General features: G+C 48.0%; 1 protein-coding gene across 1 annotated transcript in view; it reads right to left on the reverse strand.

Annotated features, from left to right (window-relative positions):
- The window catches only part of LOC126577590 (semaphorin-2A-like), a 76,273-nt gene that overhangs the window by 20,632 nt on the left and 43,141 nt on the right, over positions 1-12,500 (reverse strand). Inside the window, exon 3 of the mRNA XM_050239329.1 lies at positions 3,597-3,648. Within this exon, the coding sequence (XP_050095286.1) occupies positions 3,597-3,648 (52 nt within the window). The remainder of the gene's footprint in view (positions 1-3,596; positions 3,649-12,500) is intronic.

The following is a 12,500-nucleotide window of genomic DNA, read 5'->3' on the forward strand; positions in this document are numbered from 1 at the left end:
GGTGCCTCCCGTCGTGCCACTTCCTATACGCACTCCAATTGGAAGGAACGGACCGAAGGAACGGGAAGGAACGTGACGTTTGGTGCCACCATCACGAGCATCACCACCGATGATGATATGCCCGGTGGCCATTAGGGGCGACTTGAAGCGTAGCGTCTTTGGTGAAGTACCCCAAAAAGCGAACTCGTCGGGAACGCGGATTTCGTGCTCCGCGTGGTGGATGTCGGGAACGTGGAGTACAGGGGCCAGCCCCGTTAGTAACATTTTATTGCGATTCCATTCCATCCGTTTCAAACACACATACTCGCATGGGTGCTCGGAGTTTTATTTTTAAAAGAAAGCCATCATCATCATCATCATCGGCAGAAGTAGAGACCATGATGCCGTTCGTGGTAAGTGCCGCAGGTAAGAAACGTTGGTTAGCTGGCTGGCTGGCTGGCTGGCTGGCTGGCTGGGTATTGGGTCGCCAGAGGCCAAAACGGCCCCGTTTTGGTATCGTCGAGGACGTGCACATGTCCGTTTCCTCCCGTTTCCCAGCCCCAGTTCCCACTTTTCGTTCCAAGCAATTTGGGTTTTCCAGTGAAATGGAAACGGGACGCTCCTTCGAGGGCTTCGAGGCTGATCCGGGCTCCGTGCCTGGCATGTGTAAGATGTGAGCTGGTTGCGTTGGTTTGCTGGACGATCCGCAAACGGATCGGATTCGGAAGGAATCGAATCCCCGGAGGGCATTCGCTTTGGAAACTGCATCATCTCGGGCTGCTCGGGACCTTTCCCGTTAATCTAATAAGGTCTGAGGTCAGCCCGAGGTGCTTCGGGTACGGGGCTTGATTGGTGCTGGACGGCAAGTTCCCGTCAGGTGCCTTGAGGGTAAGAAACGGCTCAAAAAAAAAGAAAAACAAAAGAAAACGAAACTATTTCGTACCCTGGCCTTTGTATGAATGATCAGAATGCTCTCCTCTGCTGAGGCTCAAGCATCTCGAGCACCTACTCGGCAGGACAAAATGGGGACGGTGACGAGCCGCTAGATGGATGGAACACCGAATAGAATCATTACTTACGCCACGCAGCTACAAGTGTTTCCCCGGAATGGTGCACCCAACCCTGAATCTCCGGTACCGGGACGGTGTAATCGAGCCCTGACCACCTCACTGGCCCCGGAAGTTGTATTCGTTAGTGAGCACCGAGGAGTTCGAGTGTAACCTGGCGTAGGGACCGAAAACAACCCTCGAAATCTTTGTGTTGCCGTTTGTTTTCCACCCATTCCCCCTTCCCCTCCCCAGGGGCTGGCAGACAGGATGGACCCGGGGTGGGAGGAAAAAGTGCACCAGCTGCATTTTAACTTTCCCTAGTAATTAATTTAGTTTTCCTGCCATGGCATACCACTGGTGCACCGCGGTCTCGAGATCGCTGGAGAGCGATTCGTGCAGAAAAAAACAAAAACACGAAACCACACGTGAGAATGGGTGTAAATCCGCGAATTTCCCACACAGACACCGGTGAGCAGGAACGAAGAAAGGAAAGAAGGAAGAGGGAACAGTTTGAGGGAAAATAAAAGCTTTGCGGTCGGCGAAAGAGCTTAGCACTCGGGCCCCCTTCCCCCGGGGAACACCGCATCGTCCTCATCGGGTTGCGGACGGGCTTACGAGTCCCGCCGGCTAGAGGGTTGGCAGAGGCCAGGCCTCTGTATGTGTGGTGTCCAGGTGAAGGAAGTTCTCTACTAAAGTAAAAAAAAAAAGGGGAAAGATAAAATGAATGTCCCGTTGAGGCGTTTTTTTTTCGCTTTTCGCTGAACGTGCTGTACGTGCAGGGCTGGTAGAGTGGGCGCTGCTACTGTATTTTTTCTACGTTTTTTTTTGTTTCTCCTCATCTCCTGAGGACGATGGTGAGGATGATGATGATGATGATGATAGTGGTAGAAAAAAAGCTGCACATAAATAAAACACTCACTTGGCTTGGCGTTTGTTCTGTAATTTGTGTTTCGCTTGGTGTTTCTTTTTTGCGTGTCCCCTCGGTTTTCCATTGTGGAATCCACACTCCGTGTCCGTTGCTACTTGTTCATAATGAGAAGGATTGTTTCAAAACACCTGACCAACGACCAGAACCGGAGGAACAACGGAGGTGACAATTGAATTCGTGTGTCAATAGATCCACTAAGACCTTGCACCGGTGACCAGAGGGCGGAGTTAAGAGCTTAGCTGTTTTTGAGAGTGAGGTTCCCACCTGGAGGCTCCCAGTAGAAGCCCCGTTTTGATCGAAACCACAACACCGTTAGCTGGAACCGTTCTGGATCCTGGGAAAACTGAACATCTTTCTATCACCATCCCCTGCAACGTTCCACTGGCCAAAAAGCTGAAAATTCAAATTCTCCAGCTCCAGCTCCCACTCGCCACTAGGTTCCACCGCAAAAAGGGGATGGCCAGGAACCGCCGTGGCCGATTCGGAGATACCGTCAGCTGCACCGGTGTTCGCTGGTGTTTCTTCAGGTGCAGCTTTAGGTCCGTGGTGCAAGCGAAATAAAAAAAAGGTGCATGCAAAGTGGAAAAACGGAGTGGAACGAATTTTCCGAACCCTTCCCAAACACCGGGCGCCGACACATAACTGGAAGCCAGTGGCTTTTCCGGGGGTTTTCCATATTCGCTGCCTCGCGGTACGATCAGCCACAACCGACACGACTTTCGATGCCGATCGGAGGGGGTTGCGATGGGTGGGAGGTCAAAACAATTTCCATCCCTCAAAACGCTTCGGAAATGACTCTCGCATCCACGGTCCCGTGCCGAACGAGGGGCTTTCATGAATGCATTTCGGCTATTTTATCCCCGCCGCCCGATAGAGCCGTTCCGAACGGAGATCAATTGATTCAAAGCGATCCCCCGGGGAAAGGTAGAAGCGGTCCTGGATGCAAGCATTCCCTGGGTGCTTTTGTGTTCAGCTCGCTGTCCTCTGGCACACCCGGGTATGGCGAGTGGCGGTCGTCGTCGTCGTCGTTGGCTGTTTTTGTTTCATTTCCAAACACATAAAGATACATAAACAACTCGTAACCAGTGGTGCTGAGGACGCTGGACAGGTCTGGGTTTGGGGTGGAGTCCGATCTGTTTTCCTCTCCTCCCTCCCTCGTAGTCTTTGACTTCCCAGTTCTTCTTCTTCTTCTTTTTGTGCTGCATCAAAAGAGCACCTCCGGTGAATGGGAAACTGTCCCTTTTGATGTGGTCCCCATGCGGGGCAGAACCGGGTCGGACAGCGGATAAAAAGCTCCTGGCGAGCGAATTTTCCCCGTTTGGTTCCGGATCCGGAAACAACTTCTTTTTTGTTGGTGTTCCAGATGCATCGGTTTGGCATCGGCGTGCACCCGGGGTCCGATGTACGGTGATCACGAGGGAATTTCGATCTATTTATTGCAGATTGCTTTTTGGGGGGAACCGTTTGACAATTGGGTAAGTACATTAAAACAAGCGAACGAAGCTGGATTTGCTGTACACGTGTGTGGACAGCACAGAACATGTCCGAAGGAAAAACCCCCGAGCGTTGTTTGTGGTTTTTGTTTCGATCAAGATCAAAGCAGCTTGTGGTTTAAATTGATATCGAGCCAAATAACTTACCTCGCAAGACGTCATGCTGATGTTTTTTAGATTCAGTTTGTACAGTCGGTTCCTGGAAGCAATAGAGAAAGGAAGTAGGTGATTAATGTATTATCTGGATTAGTGTGCATTCACATGGTTACAAAGCGAGATCTTAATCAGCGTGAGATCTTAACGACTGTACGAGATGTTTCAATGGAGGCGGTAAATGTTATCATAGAGTTATTTGAATTGGCGACTTGCAAATATCAATTTCAATGTTTGCAGTTGATTTGTTTGTCTTAACATATCGGACTCTCAGCGTTTCAAATATCATATATCCCGCATCACGTATAAAGTCTGTTATATCTCAGTAAAGACATGAGATAAAAGGAAATGAAAGGAGTAATTTGGCAGGCTTTTATATTGCCTTTAAGAGAAATTGAATCGATGTAAATTATTTAACGGCTTTTTATATGGTTTTTTGAACTTTTAGTTTGACTTCTTTTGCACAGTACTATAGGTCCCTCATTTCCACTTTTGTTGCCTTGATTATTTCAATTTTAACTGGTTTTTTACATTTCACAAACGGTGTTTGAGTTTTCCTTTGATTTTATTTTTTTTTATAAAATCAATGTTTATGAATTCGGCAAATTAATGCCATCCCTTTAACCGTGGGCTTCGGTATTTTTGAGCCGTTTTTGACGATTTTTTGTGACGTGACCATTCAACTTTATTTTTTCAAGTAAATGGCATATTAATCTACAACTTTTGAAGAATTTTTAGTATTGTTTTGAGCAACACTCATTGCAAAATTTATCCGTGGCATCAAATATTGGTAGGCGTGTTGTCAAAAAGGCACTTTTTACGAGGCACATTGTAGGACGAACGGGCAGATATTTGAAGTTGAAAAAGTGATGCTTTTTGTGATTCTGCCAAAAACCGAGCTTTACATAATTGTCAAAAAAAAAGTATCAACAATATTCATGATATCTCGACGGGGTTACCTGGCAAAAGTGTACAGATTATGTGTTAAAAATTTCAAATCGACTGGTCCAGTAGTTTTTATGGAACGATGGGCACCGACTTTGAAATCGTTGGTTTTGGGAAATGCTTTTCAAAGTTGCGAGCTGCATGCCTTTAATTTTTATCACTGATAGAACAAACTATTACAAGTAAAATGACATCAGCAAAATACCAAAGTGACTACTAGGGACGAAGCAGTGATTAAACATAACCGGCCCGATTCTAACTAGTACAGGCTTTAAATGAAGATTCAATAGTTCTGCTCCTCAGCTCATTAGTTAAATTAAAATCGTTTTGTTATCATCTTTCAATCATTGATCATCATTATCATTTCATTTATATGTTTAGCTTGCACACAAAAATTCTTTATAACTCCTTGCAGCAGCATTTGGATGATTTCCAATGAAAAGCGGATTTCATTTCTGCTTCCAGTGGGAAAGAGGTACATTCTGCTATTGACTGTCATCGACCGATTCCCCGGCTTATCACGTTTGAACAAGCTGCGATAAGTTGCTGTCAATCAAGAGTTAGTTTCCACGAAACAGAAACAGAACCGACTATGCTGACGATTTACTCAGTGACTAGCATTGTAACTGGAAGACAAAAAATCCTATAAAGCGCACTGGATGTCGTCGATCTAGAATTATTCGAGTTCAAGGCGAGGGCACAGCGTTTCTCGGAATCGTTTGCTGTAATTTTCCCCCATTGCCCGTCCCGTGTACCACTCTGAAAGAATGTCACCCCAAAAACCTGTACCACAACAGAAGACTGCCTGCATGGATTTTTGTTCACAAATTAACTCCGCTGCTCTCGTGTGGCCACTCGTCGGAGCTTTGTGCAAAACCAATCAGCTCGAAAGCCCGTCTGTACGAGCTGATCTGCGTTTAAATTCCTCACGTTCAATCCAGTCCCCTCCCCCCTTTGGAGTGGTGCGGTGCTGAAAAATGCTACCGAGACAACCGTTCCCCGGGAGTCTTGATCAACAACTGCTCAGAGGTCACCCTGGAACGTGACGAGCGGACGAGCAACGTTGACTCGGGGCTTGGATGTCGATAAATTTCATGCTTTGACTTTCGATTTCATCTCCCGCCCTGTCCTGTAACAGTCCCTAGCACTCGAACGAAACGTCCTGGCGCACTCGATGCATCCCCTGAAGGATCGACAACCGGAGTACAACACTGGCATCGTCGGCAGTGGATTGGTTCTTTGAAATTCCGAGAAATTAGACACTTTGATTGAATGCGAAGTTGGCGTTTGTCTGTCACGCGCGCACGTTGCCCAAGACAGGATCGAGGACGAAAGTGAAAGCAAAGCTTGCAACTTGAGATCGTCGCCCGGCGGTCGTCGATTGACTTCCAGAGTGTGCGGATTGCGAATCTACTTGGAATGTCTGATGAATGTTCCATGAGCCGGGTTTTGAAAACAAAGAAAGAGACAGGGAGGGAGAGAGAGATAGAAAGAGAGACAGTTTTTAATTGAACTTGTCACCGGAGTACGGTCGACCGGTATTAAGGGACGTGATTAAGGGCCGGTGACGCAGGTAGCGCTGTTGTTTAAAAACAGTTTTTTCCCGGTTTCCAGTAAGTCCCGGATAAGCTGCTGGCAAGTTCAAGGTCTCTTCACTAGAAGGTTCACAGAAGGAAAAATTGAAGAACAATTACTTCAGCACGAGTTCGGGATAGGATAAAATGAAGGGCTTTTTTCGCTGTGGTAAATGATTTTCCATGCGCACAACTACCTGGAGCCTAGAGTTTTCCGGTGCGGAGCAGTCATTGGACGTAAGCTCCCAACGCAAGACGCTCCGTAAGACGCTTTGGCTCGCTGAGTTCCTCATCAACAGCAACGGCAGCAAAACCACACAACCGCTGAACCGATTCGGTACACTTTATGAATTATTTATCTCCGTTCGCTTCATTACTTTGCGGGGCGTAACTGTACCGAACGGCCAAGCTGCAATGGCCAAGCTTCGCGGGGCTCCTGCGTTGGTGTGAGCGACAAGTTCGAAGTGCCCGAAATCACCCAACGCCCACTGGCTTCATTAGCAATTTCGGAAACGGCAAACGGTGGTACCGCGCCTCCCGTCTAGGGCGCTCCTGTCGATCCATCAATGGCGCGATTCCCAAATAAAACACCTTTCGGCCGGAAACATATTAAATATTTATCCAGCGTAATAGAGTAGCCCGTCGTGCACCGTGGCCTCAAGGACCACTTCAGCTACACTTCAGGCTCGGTAGTTCCGGTGCCCACCGATGCCATCTTCGGAGTCGGAACAGAGGGAAAGGGATAAAGGTCGGATGTCCTGTTTGATACAATCTGACAGCTGTTGTTGTTGTTGTTGTGGTTGGGTGGCGAATTAGTATGTAACCGGTAGCGAAGGAGGAGGCCGCGCTTCTCTGGTTTGCCGAATCGCGAGTTGAATCCATAAGCGGCCAGTCAGTCGCCAGCCGGAACCACGTTCGAATGCGAATCAATCTAAATTAACCAAAGAGAGAATTCGAAGCTCTCCAGCGTTCTCCCTTCTGTTTGAGTGTGTTGTATGTTTTTTTTTGTGAGCCACGTCCGTGTTCTCTTGTCCTCGAATGGGACGCAGGCGATAGCGATGCGATCTGAATTGCCGAGTGATCCCGTTTCCGGTCAGCTCAATGAAACGTGTAATTACGGGATCCACATTTTGCACGGCCTGTACCGATGGGCCGTAGCGAAAAGGTGATGGTTTGGAGTGGTTTGATTTCAACCGAGCCGTCAACGTGTTTGTGAAGGATCAGGAAGATTGACACAAGCCCGTCCCGTAAGCGCTCGACGAATACCTTCGCTCTAAAGGTCACTCTAAAGTCGCGACCGACCCTCGCCGACCAAAAATGGTGCTTCCGGTGGGAAAAGCTATTTTTGCAAGCGCGACCGGAACGTGGCCCTTCCCATCAGGTCAGCATGCAAATCCCAATTTCGAAATTCTTGAGGGAAATTAACGTTTTTTTTTGCTTGCTTTGTTTTGGTCCTTTCGCTTTTCGCTCGGACGCTCTGCTTTGCTGTGGACTGGAGAAATGCTGGAGAAAGCTTGCCAATCAGCATGCCATCGCGCGGTAGCACCGTGAGCACCTTGGCGAAAGGTGTTGCGGGTAAGCTTCTCGCGAACGCTTCGCAAAATTGCGCGACCGACCCGAGCGCCCTGGAAAAACAAATAGGCTTAGCAGCAAGGTGTGTGCTGTGTGTCCTTCGACGGTGCTGTTGCCGCTTCACCAAAAAACTGGGTTTTTTTGCTCGAACGAACGGGAAAGACGAAAAATGAAATACAACGCAAACTGGTCGCAGCAACCGAGCGAGTGAAAGCTCTTGTGCGCGCGAACGAAAGTTGTGGCCTTTCAGCGTGATGCAGATCATTTCACCCAAGCACCCAAGCTACAAATTCTGTGAACAAGCTTGCCCTGGCGCTGGCCTCCAATTGCCTGCACATTAACGTGTTTTGATGCTGACTAGGCATGAGGCTCGAGAATGAGAAAGCTGCTGTTGGTTTCGATTCCCGCGTTTCTTATCTGCTTGGAGCTTTTTTCGGAAGGTACCTGAGCGTCGTGGTCTTGAGCAGATGAAGTGATACCCAGTGTGTATTGTTGCTGCTACTGCTGCTCCGGCATCGTTTATCACACAGTCCCGCAATTTCTATTTCTTTGCTTCAACCGCGTGGAATGTAATTTATGAGCTTTGCTGTGCTGAAGAGGGCACATACACGCGCGCTCTTGACACTTCAAGCTGGCTCGATGGTTGGCTGGCCTTATGATTGTCACTGATAAACGCTGGCGTAATTTACAGACTACGTACCACGCTCAATGCTCATCAACCTGCTCAACGCTTTCTCTGTTTTCGGTTTTTACGCAACCGTTCTGTTGCCCGGTGTACTTTAGGAATTTTCATCTCGTCGCCGTGTAACAAATACCAGCACTTTTCTCATTCACTCTCTTTCACTCTCTCTCTCTCTCGCGCGCGCGCGGCGGGCACCTTAATGAAGCGCTTGATAAGCATTGACACAACGGGGTCACAGTAGCAGGTACGGGGCGATTCTATAAACCAGCTGGTGTGAACTCGAGGACACCCTCCAGAGAGTGTCCTTCAGCGGGTGTCTGAAGTGTTTCTGCAAGCATGAAAGAGGCCCCGCGCCCGGACAGACGCTGCCTTTCATAAACTTTGCAGGCCACGGTCTTTGTGTGTGCATGAGTGTCACATTCAATGGCTGGCTGGTGCCAAGGATAATGGCTGTAATTGCAATTTATGACAAATTGTACGTGAACTGAGGCCTGGTCTGGTCTGAGATTCACACCACCGGTTGGTTAATACGGTGTTAATGCGCTCTTGCTGTCCGGGCCGTCACTGACAAACGTCATCATTGGATAGGTCATGAAGACCTGAAAGGATTACTGGCGCAAAGGGATTAGCGAAATCTAAAGGGAGAAGAGGGTGGGGGGGAACATAATTAAATGAAACTGTGGACATTCCACGTTCCCCCGGTGCAGCGCACTAGACTTTTCTATCTGGACGGTCCCAGTCCGTTTGCCGACCGATGTCAAGTGAGAAAAGTGTTTGAAAAATAAGTTTGAGCGACGGATGAACTTAAAGTCCGTTTCGGTCGCATTTCGCTTTCTTCCATTCCCTGCTCCATGGATTTCTGAGCGTCAGGAATGGAATTCCGGGATAAGGAGGAAGCTACGCCATCCCGACTACGAACCGAACTGGTAGCGGCAATGAGATAAGAGTGTTTGGTGAAAAATTTATTTCAATTTGCTTTCCATTGCACACCCCCGGACGACTGGCCGGACGTGGCCTCCCTTCTTATCTTATCACTGTCAGAGCGCCGCACCAATTCTACTGCCACTGCCTGGACCGCCAGCTTCCTGGCTGCCTATGGCTCTATGGTGCGTCTGGTTCGTATCGCGTTGGGCTGATGGATGGATGGATTCACCCCCCCCCTCTCTTGAATGCGATGTGAACGAGCTTCTTCACGCAACGCAACAGTCTGGTACCGATCGAGGTGGAAATTAGAAGGATCTCAAGCCCCATCCCCTCCTACCCCAAGGCAGGTCGAGAAGATGGCAGAAAGATGAAGAAAAATACCCAATTCATTAAGGACTGACATTAACATATTTTTGCTCTATCGTCGAGCTCTCCCCGGCGTTGGCATGGCGTTGACGGCCGTTCCGTCTGATTAGTCCCGGTAGCGGCCGGCCGTTTGGCGTATTTAGTGGAATCTCTCTCTCTCTCTCTCTCCCTCTCTCGTTCGCTGCCTCTCGGATCACCATCAGCGTCAAAAAGAAGCTGCCAAGGAAATCAGCTGGCCAAACAGGAACTTTCTGTTCGAGAATCGGGAATTAGGTCGAATTAGGTGGCCCCTGTCGGGGTGGAAAGGGGCCGCAAGCGTCCGTCTAATTGAGTTCCTGAGTTGCACAGGAGTGGTTGAGGTGCAGGGTGGCAGGATTATGACAAATTTGTCAAAAGAATTTACCTTCGTTGGCGAGGCCTAGGTGATAAATGGAAGATGACTTGATAGCGAGACTACTGACACCTGACGTAGAGCTGTATCCGTAGCACAACGATGTTTTGTCGAGCAGTGCCACTGGAGGCTGTTTAAGTCAAATTCCGCCTATCGCTATATTGGATTGCTGGCTATTCTTCTTATCTATGGCGAACTCGAGTGTTTTCACGAGGCATTTCGGTGCCTGCTCTGGAATCGAGGATTTCTGATCAATCTATTTGGCAATGTCGTACGAAGAGGCGCTCGTTCTGGGGTTCTAGTTGCTGTAGGTTTAAATCAATCGTTGTTTGGAATCAAATGAATTGTTGATTGAAATTCCTACAAAGTGCTACAATCTCAAATAGTTTTAGATAAGCATTCATAGAGAGATATCTTCACAAGCTATTAGTCGATTATAGAGAAAAACAAGGAGCTCAATCCGTTGCCCTTCTCGTAAAGTAATAATCAAGTTTTTCATTTCTGCTTCGAGTTACAGAATATCCAAAGCAAACCTGCGGAATTTTGCTTTGAAATTTACCGTATCTTTGAATGAATATTAATTGTCCTAATGATTCATTTATGTATAAGGTGCGCCATCATATTTTAAAGTTGAATAACTCTGTCATTTTTCAGCCGATTTGGGCAAATAGGACAGTTTCTGAAACATCAGTCTATGTCATTTTAGTAATGCATCACTTCACGTTAAAAGAGCGAACTGAAATTGTCACACTTTACATTGAAAATAATCGGTCAATTTTGAAAGCTGCGATCGAGCAATGGATGGTGAATCCTCGTTCGCCGCATATGACGGTGCTGGCTTTTTCGCGTTGATAAGACTTTGCTTTCTAGCCATGTTTGCCTTACAAAACAAAAAACCTTATTCCAAATCAACCAAAATTGTTGAGTGACCTTAAGGACTCTCGTCTCAATGTTTGATTCAGCCCAACTTATTAGACATTACAAAGAAATCGGAAAAGGAAACACGATTTATTGAAATTCCATGCCCATTGGATACCTTCCAAGTAGATTTTTGCTCGGATAGTAGATTGAGTCTTCAAGTAACAAATACTGCTCTGGTAAGAAAGAAAACTGAAAGCAAATGTCAAGAAAGATAGTTGGAATATCAACAAACACTTTTCTAGTAAATTTACTCATGAGGACAAGGAGCCAAGGTACAGGAACCTTTACATCGTGCCGCATTCTGGTCGCACCTTTTGCGTCACTTTCCGCGAACGCTTTGGCATGCGTATTTCCGTGCTTCCGGTTGAGAATAAACCACCGGAACTCTTCTCTTTAAATGTTTCCAATAAAATGGTGGCAAACAAATGTTCCACCGAACGTGCCCGTTGCCATGACGATAAATCCTTCCGATTGATAAGCGGTTTCTCTGAGCCTCGAGCTGAGCGCGAAAGCACCCAGCGAACCAACGAACGAACCAACGAACGTTCGAACGAACATGCCATCGAAACCTAAAATAATCAAAGGCTTGCTCTCATTAACCCACGACCGGCGGTCGATAGTGACGAGCATAAAAGGTCTCGCTAAATCCGGTATTATGCAGAAATATACACACATAGCCATAAACACAGGCACACAGGGCACACCGGGCACACCCTTCGAAAGGCAACTCATTATAAACCAATTTCACTATCAATTAACTAAACCACGCTAACGACATTTTGTGTTGGCGGATCGTACCGGCGAGCGATCGATCTCCGGCTCCCACTTCACCCCCTCCCGGGGAGGGGGCGCCCCCGCGTCCACACGAACGCGAAACCGACATTTGTTCAGCTTCGCGCCGCGCGTATTTGGTATTTGGAAGCGGCGTTAATGGGTTCAAATAATCCACACCCACCAGGCTGGGGGGTGTTGAGATGGTGAAATGAGTCCGGGAACACCGAGCGACCCAGGATACTTTCCCGAGCTCGTCCGGGAACCATCATTTTCACCTTTTTTGCAAAGGGGGGGGGGGGGGGGGGTTGGGTTCGCACCATCACTAAAACCATCCCCCCTGGGTTTCGGTGCGTCTGTGTGCCTGTGTTGGCCATGTTACATGCCCTGGCTTCTCTCATTATTCACCGACAGGTCCTTGAGAATGTCTCGACCAGACCGAGGCCGGGAGTTGTCACCCTAGCACCCCCCCAACCTGCTGCTGCGGCTGGTGGTGGTGGTGGTTCGGTGTAGAAGTAATTAAAATTGGCTTCGTTAGTATGAAACCGCACCTGTCTCACACTCGCACCGAATTTGAAGCCCACTAGATGGAGGATAACGGTTGTGGGAGGTGGGGTTTTTGGCATGAATTTTCGGGATAAAAGTACGGGAGCAACAGCAGAGGTAAGAGCTCATCGCCCAGATGACACCAACACCAGGCCAACTATCCTGGCCAACCAGCCAGCAAGCGATCCCCTTGTTGCTGCTCGGGC

Source organism: Anopheles aquasalis, chromosome 3, assembly GCF_943734665.1.
Source record: "Anopheles aquasalis chromosome 3, idAnoAquaMG_Q_19, whole genome shotgun sequence".
NCBI lineage: Eukaryota > Metazoa > Arthropoda > Insecta > Diptera > Culicidae > Anopheles > Anopheles aquasalis.